Genomic DNA, 11,720 nt, shown 5'->3' with positions numbered 1-11,720 from the left:
GACGGCCCTTCTTCACTCACAGCCCTCCTGCTGACCTCTCCCTCGTGGACACGGGCCCTGGGCAGAGGGCGTGCCCAGCAGTGGGGGCTGCTCTTTGTGGTGGCTGCCCCTCACCACCCCCGCTTGCCTCCGCCGGCCTGCACTGTCCGGGCAAGAGCCATGGCGGAGGTCTGGGTCGTCCAGGGGCCTGGGTCCGTGTCCGGGTCCGTGTCCGTGTCCAGGTGCCTGCCGTGCAGAGCCTCTTCCCTCCAGCACAGCTGCTCGCTTCCATCTTCAGAGCCATTCCAGACCCCGTGTCCCTCCTAGCTGCTGCCGAGGTCGTTCTTGCTCTCTGCGGCCAAGCTTAGTTCACCACCGTTTCCTTGCACCTGCCTCTCTGAAGGCCACGGTGACCTTTCGGCCGTCAGACCCAGCGTGGTCTCTTACCGGTCCTCTCAGCGCACTTACAGCTTCTGCAGTGCCCGACGCTGAGCAGTGTCCCCCAGTGCTTACCGACAACCTTCCTCTACACGGCCCACTCAGCCGCGTGGCCAGACGTTCTTCGTAAGCTGCGGGCATTCCCCAGGGGGCCGCCGTGACCACCACCTCTTAGGCAGCGTGTCCTTTCTGGGGGTCAAGCTGAGGCACAGCTTTGACCCCATCTGCTCCCAGGGATGTCCAACCCCGAGCGCCAGCCTGACTTGCTTCCCAGAGCTCTAGACCATATTTACAGCCTGGTCAACTGGAGGGTCTGCAGATAAATTTCCCAAAGGCTCCTCGAACCCCAAATACTCAAAACGGTGCTTGGTAACATTCCCCCGACTTCTCTGTCGCACCCACCCGGCGCTCAGAGCCCTCCCTCCACTCGTAGTCAGCGGACCACACAGCCGTACGGGGTCCACGTCACCGCACACTCTTATCTTTGCCCTCCCTCCACGGCCGCTAGTGGGGCAAGCCACGCACACCCCACTCGGGTCGCCAAGGCAGCATCTCAGGTGCGAGCCTCAGCCCCCCTCCTCCAAGGGCCACCAGAGACGTCGTTAGAACAGAAGTCCTGCCACTTGGCTTCCCGTCTTCACGGTCTCCCACCGCCCCTGTCACGTCTGGTACAGAAGCAAGCCCTTGGTGGCCGACAGAGCTTGGAAGAGAGGGCTGGGCAGCGATAGTGGCAGGTGACGCTCCGTGAGGCTGAGGTTCTGGTTTGCATTCAGAGACCTCCCTGAGGAGTCAGGGCACATGTGTGCCCACTGGCTGAGCAGGGGTGGACCTCGGTGTTGGGGCCCTGCTGGGGAGCTGTTCTGTTTCTCTAGCTCATGGAAAAAATAAGTAAGAAAGACATAAAAGGAAAAGAACGTCAAAGAGAAATCTAAGTCCGAGTTTGAACACTGACCTAGCTCGGGGAGACTGGGGGTCAGGATGGACAGGACAGCGAGGGACTGAGTCACTGCCCCCTCGGGAGCCCACGGAGGCTCTGCCCTGTGTCGCCGTTGAAGGAGCGTTTTCTGAGTTAGGGTGAGAGGAGGTAAGGAGACCCCGAGGGGAGGAAAGGATGATCTGGTGAAAAGACTTCCCGTGGCCCAGTCCCTGCAGATGGAGGCTGTTCGCTGCATAGGCAACCAGGCACTAAGAGCCTTGGTCAAGGTCACGCCCGAGGGTAAGAAACAAAGAGCCCTCCACAGCCTGTCCGAGCCTGGGCTGGCAGCAGTGGGTGCAGGGCAGGGGCCTGGGGCACAGATTCCTGCAGACAGCAGTGGTCGTGGGCACTGGGCTGTCAGGGCTGGACCAGACACCCACACGGCGTGCTCTGCTAACCCTTCAGGTGGCTTCCTGCACCAGAGGGGAAGCGCAGGCCCTCACTGTCATCCCTGAAGTCCTGTATGAGTCACCCGTGTCCCAGTACTTGTTTAACTCATCACCGGTCCCTTTTCTCATCTCCGACCAGACTGGACCTCTGGCTTGTTTTCAAACCCATTGCAGGTGCTCCCTGCTCAGGGCTTTAGGGCTTGGCGTTCCCCACCTAGAATAACCTTCACGGGGGAGTGACTGGCCTGCTCCCTCGCGCACCTGGTATCTGCTCAGAGTCGTCCCTCCTGAAAGGCTTCCTAGCATCGACATGTCTAAACAGCAGTCTCGGTCGCCCTGCCCTCAGTCCCGACTGACTTACGTCCCTACCTGACGTTCCCCGACGGGGCTCTCTGTTCACGGTCTGTTTCCCACCCTGCACTGTAGGCTTCACGCGGACAGATCGCTTCTCCCGCACCAATCTCTGCACGCCGAGCCCTCTGACAGAGCAGGCGCTCACTAACCGGATGCTGGGCGCGTTATCTAACGAAGCCCTCCTCGGAGACTCGAGATCACACACCCGGCAGAGGAAGAGTGGCTACTGGCCGGCGTCTGTGTCTCAGCATTGATGCTTAATACCCGACTCTTCTTTTCCTTTCTTAGGGCTGGCCAAAGGGCATCTGCGGTTGCCCAAGAGAAAGAGAGAGAGAGACAGAGAGACAGAGGGGAAGTAGGAACTCACCCCCGGGGGGAAGACCATGCCATAATCCCTTCTCCTCTGTTCTCTTCCTGGGACTTTGGGCACGTGTGCACACGCAACCGGTGTGATTTTCAAGCCGTCAGGTCGGGGACTGGAGTGACGGGTGGCCATGTGGGGTGCAGCACCCTAACCACCGTACCACCTGCTGCCCCTCTCCCCGTCTTTCTAGTAGTTGCTATAATTTGTCAAATGATACCAACCAAACCCGAAAGGGAGACTAACAGAAGAACCAACTGTTGCCAAGAACAGCCTCGCGGGTATCGAACCTAGAGGTGCGTCAGTAACAGTCGAGCAGTAATGGTCACGTGGTCACTGCACCTGTTAGGGTTCGCAGCTCACCGACAGGCATGCTGCGCTTGGTGGCTCTCTGCAGCCACAGGTTAGACTGCCCTTTCCCGAGAAAAGAAACACATTCTGAGAGTGATGCAGACAGACGGCAGCGACTCCCTCCGTCCTCCGTCGCTGCAGAATCCACCCCCTGCGTCAAACACGCCCCTCCCTTACCTTCCAGAGTACGGAGCTCCACCTGTTCGGGGATCTCTGGATCTGGAAATCGTCCTCACACTCCCAGATGGAGGTGGTGCAGCCCTCGTAGAACTGGTGAAGGTAGGACCGGACGCCGTAGCGCTGGTGCCCGGCCTCGGCCGTAGCCTGGGCCCGCGTGGACCCGCAGACGTTGCCGCAGGAGCTCATCTTCCCGGCTGGAAGGACAGCGTCAGGTGGTGAGTGCCGGCCTCCTGACCAAGGGCAAGGGCGGGGTCCTGCCAGCCCACTTCTTTTGCTGTGAGAAGACACTTTACAGACCTGTCTTTCTAACAAGATCCTTTTCTGTTTATGCAAAATGACCCCCCAGCACTCGATGGCTCGAATTGGTTTTCCATAAATGAAATGAAGCAGCTCACCTAAATGGTGCAAAACGGAAGCATGAGGCACTTGAGCAGTGGCAGCAAAGAAGCTGAGATTCTCAGGGACCTGGCGTCCTCTGCAGTGTCAGAAGGCAGTGGTCTTACACGCACGTGTCAAAGAACTAGGCTGGCCCTTCCTTGGCTACGGTGGGATCTGTCCTGGACCGCCCTCTTGGCCTTCTAACCGTGTCCCCTGTGGCGTGTACATGGTGTCACTCCGACCAGCTTGAAAGTTTGCCTCCGGAGCGTCTCTGCCTCCTCTCACACTGATGTCCCGGCTGTACAGAGCTCTACGGAAAAGCTGCAGAGCGACTGACACGTCTCGCTGACCCTCCCCATCCCACTGACTCGAGCACTGTACGTCCCAGTCATCATTTGAAGACGCACCTGACCGTGTGGACGGCTCGGGTGTAATGAGGGAAGGAAGCTTGACCTTTCACTATTTCCCATGAAGTGTCCTGCATAAACAAGGATTCAGAGAACCGAGAAATGTAAACTGTGCCCTGGGTGGGCTGCTTGGGCTCTTTGAAGATGGAAATTTTGGGACCAGCAGATAGCATAAAGGTGACATCGCTGGACTCCCGTGTGGCCAACTCTGGTTCAAGTCCCAGACCTGGCAGTTTGAAACTCACGCTGGGCGTGTGTGGGCATGTTCAAAATCCTGCAAGGAGAATGGAGAAGGGATTGTGGCATGGCTATCCCTCCTGGGAGGTGATTCCTCACTTTCTGTCTCTCTGGAGAGTGTATATTCCCTATACCAAAAATCTCAATGACAACAAAAGGATGGAAATCTCAACTTAATTTGACTTAATTGATACCCTTAGAGGGAGGTATTTGTGTGGATTTGGTTATGAATCTATGGCACAGACATTTTGGAGGCTAAGGGAATCCTCGGTTGCCCTGTTTGGTCTGGGTGTTCTGATTCTCATATGAGCAGGAAAGCGTGTCGTAGGAATGTGAAATCTTAGTGGGTCTCAGTGACCCTCGAGATGGTTTTCCCGGGGTGGACACAGTCTACAGGTGATGAAGCGAGAGCGGTGGAAGAGGTCGTTTGCATCGGGCCGGGTTTTCTCAGCGCTTTAGCTACAACCCGGCCGTAGGAGGGATATGAAATGTTCCCAGTCACTCACCAAGAAGCCTTCTAGTAATGTGTGTCTAAGAGAGAGGCTTTCATCTACAGCCCTGTGACCACTGGGTCTGGTCAGATGAGGTCACAGGGCTGCAGCCGTGGGCTGTGAGCCAGGGAGAGTTGGCATCGCCCTTACCCGGGGCACAAAGCAAACCTGTAAGAACATCTTGTAAGTGTGTGCTTGCAGCCAAACAGGGTTTCATTAGAAAACGGTCAGATTCAGGAAAAGATGACCCTGCCCTTGGAAAACTGCTGCAGGCAGGTGATATTGCTGGGGACCAGCGGCGTCATTAGAACTGCTGCTCAGTACTACCTGCAGGCCTAGGCCTCCTCCCTGCTCCAGGGGCAGCTGCCGGCTAAGCCACCCCGGGAGGAGACAGCAGCGGATGCACAGGTGGAATTTCTCTCGGTCTCTCTTTTCTTTTTTTCCCCCTTTCTTCTTTTAGACATTCAGAAGACTATCAATTCATGAAACGTCAAGATGTTAGCCTGTGCTTTGCCCGGTTAGAGCGGCACTTTCTGATGGATGAACGACTGGTGACCTACTTCCCGTGTCTTCAGTGCAGGTTGAGCTCTTCAGTAATCCGATGCCATGTGGCCGATGAATCAGAGCCCAGTTTTAGTGACACATATGTAAAATAATTCTAAAGGCATTTGCTTTGAAGACGTTCTAATGCAAATCCTGATCCAGGGGAGGTGGGGTCACTATTACTAACTTCGCTTTGTCATGGAGGAGACTGAGGCATACAGAAGTCAGCGACTGAAGGTCACCGTGAGTCAGAGAACAGGTGAGGGATGAGTTAATGCCAGACCCGGGGGCAGGGGCTGAATCATATACTTGCATTGTCAGAACCAACTTGTCTAAGGAGACATTTTTCAGGTTTTCTATATAGCATCAGAGACTTTAACATGGAAAAAAGCACAGAAATAGACAGGATAGATATAAAAAAGTCCTCCTAGCAACAGGAAGAGTTATTTTTCTTGTGCTGACGTTCTTCGTCAGGGATGGGTTTGACGCAGAGCAGGACCAGGTGACATACTGCCGTTGTTCCCTCATGGCCTGTGTCCAGAGCTCTGGGCGGAATGTTGCTGCTTGGCGCGATGGGACTGAGCAGCTTTGTTAAGAACGACGGGGTAAAACCATAAAAGAGAAAGTGTCACAGGACAGCTGTTCCTGGGCTTGAGCGACAGAGGCTTATTCCAGGTCATGAATTTTTAGTGACGTTTGACCCATTCCAGGAAATGCATCCCATGGAGTCCGACTTTCTGCTCCAGAAACGCAAAGCGCGGCCCGGAACTTGGCCCTACAGGGCGGAGACAGCCTCTCCACCGGCTTCCACCCGCAGTCCGCTGGTCCCTAGCTCCCAGGCGGGCTCGTTAACCCCTGCAGGTTACGGTTTCAACATCCTTGAAGGGAGAGGGTCGGACCAGTTAACCTTGACTTTCTGCAGATGAGGTTTTCCAGGATTTTTTGGCTGTGAATCTACTGAATGAGTCAATTCGTGTTTTTTGGACAAACTACTGGGTTTCCTTATTTCCCACCCCTTTCCTTACCCTCACTGATTGTCAGTCCCGAATGTGGACTTTTTCCGTGTATGTATGAAGCTTCGGTTTAAAGGGGTGCATCGACTGCTAGTGAGGCTAGTTCTCGGTAGTAAATAGACGGAAGTGTCTGTAAGCTGTTTGTCTAACCAGGTACTTTAGCCTCATGTAAGCTACCTAAAACAGCCGTCCTTGGGAGTCTGGGAGGTTCTGGACATCGTCCCAAACAGGAGCAGACGTCACAGATTCAGAGAGGAATGGAATGGAAGTGAGAGTTTGGTGCAAGAAAATTCAAAATCCAGGGATAGCTTTTTTATAATATGCATTTCCCATGTACTTTTTGAAGACCTCTTGCATCACCTGTTAGATTCACTCTGAGAATGATCACATGAAAGACGGCTTTTAAAATGTAGTGTGTCCGGCTGTGGATTGGGAATCCCTTCAGAATCTCGGAAGGGTGACATCCTCATTGGAGAGCCAGTAGCTAGGTGCCCAATACAGAGATTAGCAAAATTACCTGGCACCTGCGCTCTGACTGCCACCTCCAGTGTTGTGAAAGTACACATGAGGGGATTTATTAAGTAACTCTGGGAACTGGGCAATTTTAAAAAATTTTGCCTGAGGGCATGAGCGCTCATCAGAGAAAGACAAACACAGAGAGAGGGAGAAAGAGGAAAAGTGAGAAAGCACCCCTCTGGGCACGGACATGCTGCAAGCCCTTCTCCTCCACTCCTCTCTCCTCTTGGGTTTTGGCATACACACACACACACACACACACACACACACACACACACCCAGCATGTTTTTCTTTCTTCCTTTTTTTTTTTAAAGAGATTTTTGGTATAGGATACGTGCACTTGCCGAGAGACAGAGAGAGACGTAGAGATAGGAAAAGCGAAATCACTCCCCGGGTGGATAACTATGCCACAATCCCTTCTCCTCCATTGTCCTCTTGGGATTTTGGGCATGCACACACACACACCTGGTGTGCGTTTTAAGCCTCCGGGTCCAGGATTTGAACTGTAGTCAACTACAAGGGAGTCCAGTGATGTAACCATTACGTCATCTGCTAGTTTCACTCAGCATGGTTTTCAAGCCGCCGTGTCTGAGACTCAAGCTGTGCAGTTGGCCACGGGATCTGGCCACCTTGACCTCCCAACTCCGGGCTGGCCGGGCAACGACTAAACTCCATACAATAAATAATCCAGGATGGAGCGAGGAAAGGCGGGCGTGTGCAGAGGCACGCTAGCCTGGCTCAGCACCTGCTTGGCGAGCGGGTTCCCGGGACTCTCTCACCTGCTTTGCAGTCGCTGGAGCAGCAGCATGAATAGTAACGCCAAGTCTACAGCTGTCCTAAGTGATGGCTCCTAGCGGCTCCTTCCTGTGGAGAAAGCCTTCCCATCCCAGGAGGTACAGGGGTGCAGGGGTGAGGGAAGGTGCTCCAGCATGTGGCGAACTGCTCACCTTCGCCTCCGGCAGGCCATGGTGATGGAGCACGAGCCACGCTCCTATGAGTTGTGTGGCTCTCCGTGGAAGGCAGCCACGCTAACCACTGGGCACCCCACTGCTGTGCGGGTGTCTGTGCAGAGGCGGTAGCTTTCAGAGGGTACTCTCACTGTGGTGAGGGGGCGTCCATGGCTTCTCTTTGTAACCTGTCTGTAGCAACTCTCTCGACGGTGTGCGCGCTTACACATTAAATGGCTACGCAAGTCCTAGCAGCCCGTCGCCGGCTCGTGTCCCACAGACCAGGGAAAGAACAACATTCTCCTGCAGGGGCCTTCCCACATTCTTCGGAGAGGCTTCCTGTGGCGGCTCAGCCAAATGTTGGCCTCCCAGCTCTGTCCCCCTGTCCAGGTTGCTCCTGTTCATAGCCCTCGTGACGCCCCGATATCCTGCATGTGGCTTATCTGTCTGCGTTCTGATAGACACCATGCATGGCGGACCAAACGGTCCAGGAGACAGGGCTATTTCCATCCTGCTGGCCACTTGACTCTCCAGTGCTCTGGAACTTTCCAGCACCATGATCTACAGGCGTCACTGCAGTGGATGGTGTGAAGGGTCCTTCCTTTCTCATTCCTCCCTTTCTTCAATGGTTTTAAAGCCCTAGCTATGTGCTAGGCACTTGGAGTGACGTGAGTGACGTCTCAGAGATGAGTGGGGCTAGCACAGAGGTGAAGCCACATCCCACATGGCTGAGTAGGGTTTGAGTCTTGACCGTGTTAGCACAAAAACCACAGCAGGTGCACATGTGGGTGCCCAGGCCTCGGCGGGACAGAGCACTGGAGAGAAAGGGCCTGCAGCAGGACCGAGTCCCGTGGGTGATGCTGTGAGCTCTCTCTTTCCATTTTCACGTGCACACACACAGCACTGGAGTCTCGGATCAGAAGGAGACAGAGTCACGAAGCAGCAAACACAACAGAATGCCAAATGGGCACCAGAAGGGGCCTTTGCAACAGGAGGGAGGACGAGTACTAGAACCCCTACACGCACACACACACACACGCACACACACACACACACACGCACACAGACACAGACACACACACACGCGCACACAGTCACACACACACGCACACAGACACACACGCACACAGACACAGACACGCACACACACACGCACACAGACACACACGCGCGCGCACACACACACTTCCTTTCTTAGGCAAACAGACCTAAGTGCGTGCTGTCGTCATCACGCTCGGATCACTACTGTGGTCGTGGTAGCATCAATGTGCTGGAACGGAATTCCAATCTCCTTTTACTTCAGAATGTTCACAGCACATGCAGACAACCATAAACCTTACCCCTTGTGAAACCCTAAGGATGTCGCAGACATTCTACTGTCTCCGCGGTCTCCCTGCGAGGAGAGAAGCAGTGAGCTGAGGGTCGGAGAGGATGCGTGCTTCCCCATCGCTGTGTGTGAGTCAGCTGCAGGCCTCTCTGCTCCTCTCTTTAAATCATTGCATTTTCACACTGCCTTTCTGGCCCAGGAAACAGTTCCGAGACATGGAGAGGGAGTTCCCACAGGGCCATGCTGCAGGGCACCAGGTGCAGGTGTGTAGACAATGTTGCCACTTAGCCACAGCAAAGTCGCAGGCCAGATCACACACAAGCGTCAGTCAGACTCACAGTGCATCCAGGAAGCCACCAAAGTCTTCTAAGCATGACTGGAAGCCTGAGCTAGGTTTTCACCCATGGGTCATCTCAGAGCTGCTCGTGTTCTGGACCAGTGGTAGGGACCAGGGCTCTATATTACAGGTTTTCACACCCTCAAAGCCAGCGGGTATGTAGCCATTCCTGCCATTTCCAAAAAAGGACCAAATGTGTAAGTATCCAACTCATTGTCAGAGTTTGAGAGTAAAGTATGTGAAGTCCAAAACCCATAGAGAAGAACCCAGATTTTCTTTTAATCTCTTATTTATCAACATGGAGACCATGAGGAGCTAGTGAATCTATTTTGATGAAGCCGGGTCTTACCTTTGAAGTCCTCTTCCTCCTGTTGTATTTGCTCTTTGGCCTTCCCGTCTAACGGCGCATTCTTCAATTCTATTTAAGAAAAATAACCTCTGCAGAATGTGACCCAGATCAAAGGTTAAAGTTCATAAGCCATGCATACAACACAGACGTGGGAGTCCAGCGACATAGCCATTATGCTAACTGCTGGTTCCCGTGAATCTATTTTGATGAAGCCGGGTCTTACCTTTGAAGTCCTCTTCTTCCTGTTGTATTTGCTCTTTGGCCTTCCCGTCTAACGGCGCATTCTTCAATTCTATTTAAGAAAAATAACCTCTGCAGAATGTGACCCAGATCAAAGGTTAAAGTTCATAAGCCATGCATACAACACAGAAAAGTTAATTTAATGTTGACGAAAACACCGACAAAGAACTTCTTGTTAGGAGCAGGGATAGCTGGTTTGTCAAACAAGTCTAACTTCCATTTTACCACTTTTTTTTTTTTTTTTTTTTTTTTTTTTTGCTTTAGGGTACATGCACTCATTGGAGAGAAAAAGAGAGAGAGAAAGTGAAACATCACCCCCAAGAAGGATGGCCATGCTGCAATGCCTTCTCCATTCTCTCTGGATTTTGAGCACACACACACCCCCCTGGCATGATTTTCAAGCCGCCAGGTCCAGGACTCAAACTGTGGTCAGCCATGTGGGAGAACAATGCCTTAACCACCATGCCACTTTGGCCCCTGTTTTACTACTTTTTAGTGGACTTGTAGATTATAGAGTAAATGATATGTCATAAATCAAAAGAGCTTTGTAGACTATTACACAGACGCGATTATTAGTTTGATACATCTGTATTCCATGTCGTTAATATGAGCTAGGCAGGCCCATTTGTATTTTACAAATTTTAAGTGAAAAGGTTACTTGCTTTCTAGACACTCCAGAACTGATCTGCTTGGTGCTTGTCCCAGTATATCATAAAATAAATCTTATAGTCATCGCATTTTCTGATAACGCTCACATGCCTTTGACTCTAAGTAGGGCTAAGTGCCGATGTAGGCATTAGGATGAATTTCACCCCTATATCCACTTTCCTCCTATCATGATAATTCTGCTCTCCATCTGCCGAAGGAAAGCAGGTGCCTGCACAAAATTTAATTAAAAAGCCATCGCAGCTACAGAGCTATGGGTCTCCTACATTACTCTAGTCATGTGGAGTAAAACCATAGCTGGGATCATGTTTTCTCTAGAGGTAACTGAGAATTCTCTCTGATGAACAGACCCCCACTCATTTTCAGGAGAACCCAAGACTTGAGGCATAATCCCAGCGGAGGCCTGACAAACTGGGGCCAGTCTATGTGGACTGTCTTCAAGACCTGTTTTCTTGTCCCCCAATTTTGTGAGCACAGGTTTGGGGGGAAAAGGAAATTATATTAGGATCCTAGTTCGGACTAGCAAAAGAAAACAAGCTAATCAGAGGTTCCTAGTCTGCCACACCCCTTCTCCCGGGAATGAAATGTTCCTGTATAAAAAACCATCTTTCATCAGACGCTGGCCTGGCCCAGGAGCCTTTGGAGAGCTCTCCAAGGTCCTGAAAACATTTCTCCCACAGAGCCCGGAGCCCAGTAAGCGAGCACTAGCTGTTGAACTCCAGCTCTGTTTTCGGGGTCTCCAGCCTTCATTTGACCCCCACCCCAACTTCCTCTCCTCGTTCTCACCGCACAATGAAGCGGGTCCTGAGAGGATCTCAAAATCACTCCATTCTCAGACATGCAAAGGATGCAGCCTGGAAAAGACCAGCTTTCCAAACTCCAAATACGTTTTACTGTCACCTAAGACTCAACTTTCCTGTCTCAGGGAGGGAACCTCGCAAGTTTTCAGCTGTTCTGTCCCCAAATTCTTACATAACACACACCACAGACCAGCACAGCATGGGCTGGCTACCCTAATTTGCATGTCTTCACGCATTTGAATACGCGTGTTTTTTGTAGAGATGCAAGCAAATATAGACATGAATGAGTGAGAAGTGTATGTGAGAGCGAGAAAGAGAGAATATGAATATTTGTGCATGGGAGGAAGGGAGGAGAGAGAGGGAGGGAGGAGGGAGATCTGGAGAAAGACAGCCCAGAAGGCCGCCACCCCTGGGCTCCCGGTGGCTTTACCTGCCCCTCC

General features: G+C 52.5%; 1 protein-coding gene across 2 annotated transcripts in view; it reads right to left on the bottom strand.

Annotated features, from left to right (window-relative positions):
* NRSN1 (neurensin 1) overlaps positions 1 to 9,840 on the bottom strand; it is a 13,831-nt gene extending 3,991 nt beyond the window's left edge. The window contains exons 1-2 of one of the 2 annotated variants that reach the window (XM_006145112.1): positions 9,798 to 9,840; positions 3,026 to 3,222 (exon numbers count right to left, since the gene is read on the bottom strand). In XM_006145112.1, the coding sequence (XP_006145174.1) occupies positions 3,026 to 3,214 (189 nt within the window). In that variant the 5' untranslated portion in view covers positions 3,215 to 3,222; positions 9,798 to 9,840. Of the gene's footprint in view, positions 1 to 3,025; positions 3,223 to 9,574; positions 9,640 to 9,797 lie in introns of those variants that run through there. The other variant, XM_006145111.1, reaches the window with a different exon arrangement.
* Between the last annotated feature and the right edge of the window lie 1,880 nt (positions 9,841 to 11,720).

Source organism: Tupaia chinensis, unplaced genomic scaffold (assembly GCF_000334495.1).
Source record: "Tupaia chinensis unplaced genomic scaffold, TupChi_1.0 Scaffold000141_1, whole genome shotgun sequence".
NCBI lineage: Eukaryota > Metazoa > Chordata > Mammalia > Scandentia > Tupaiidae > Tupaia > Tupaia belangeri.
The sequence above is the reverse complement of the archived record's forward strand: the minus strand, read 5'-3'. Positions and strand labels throughout refer to the sequence as shown.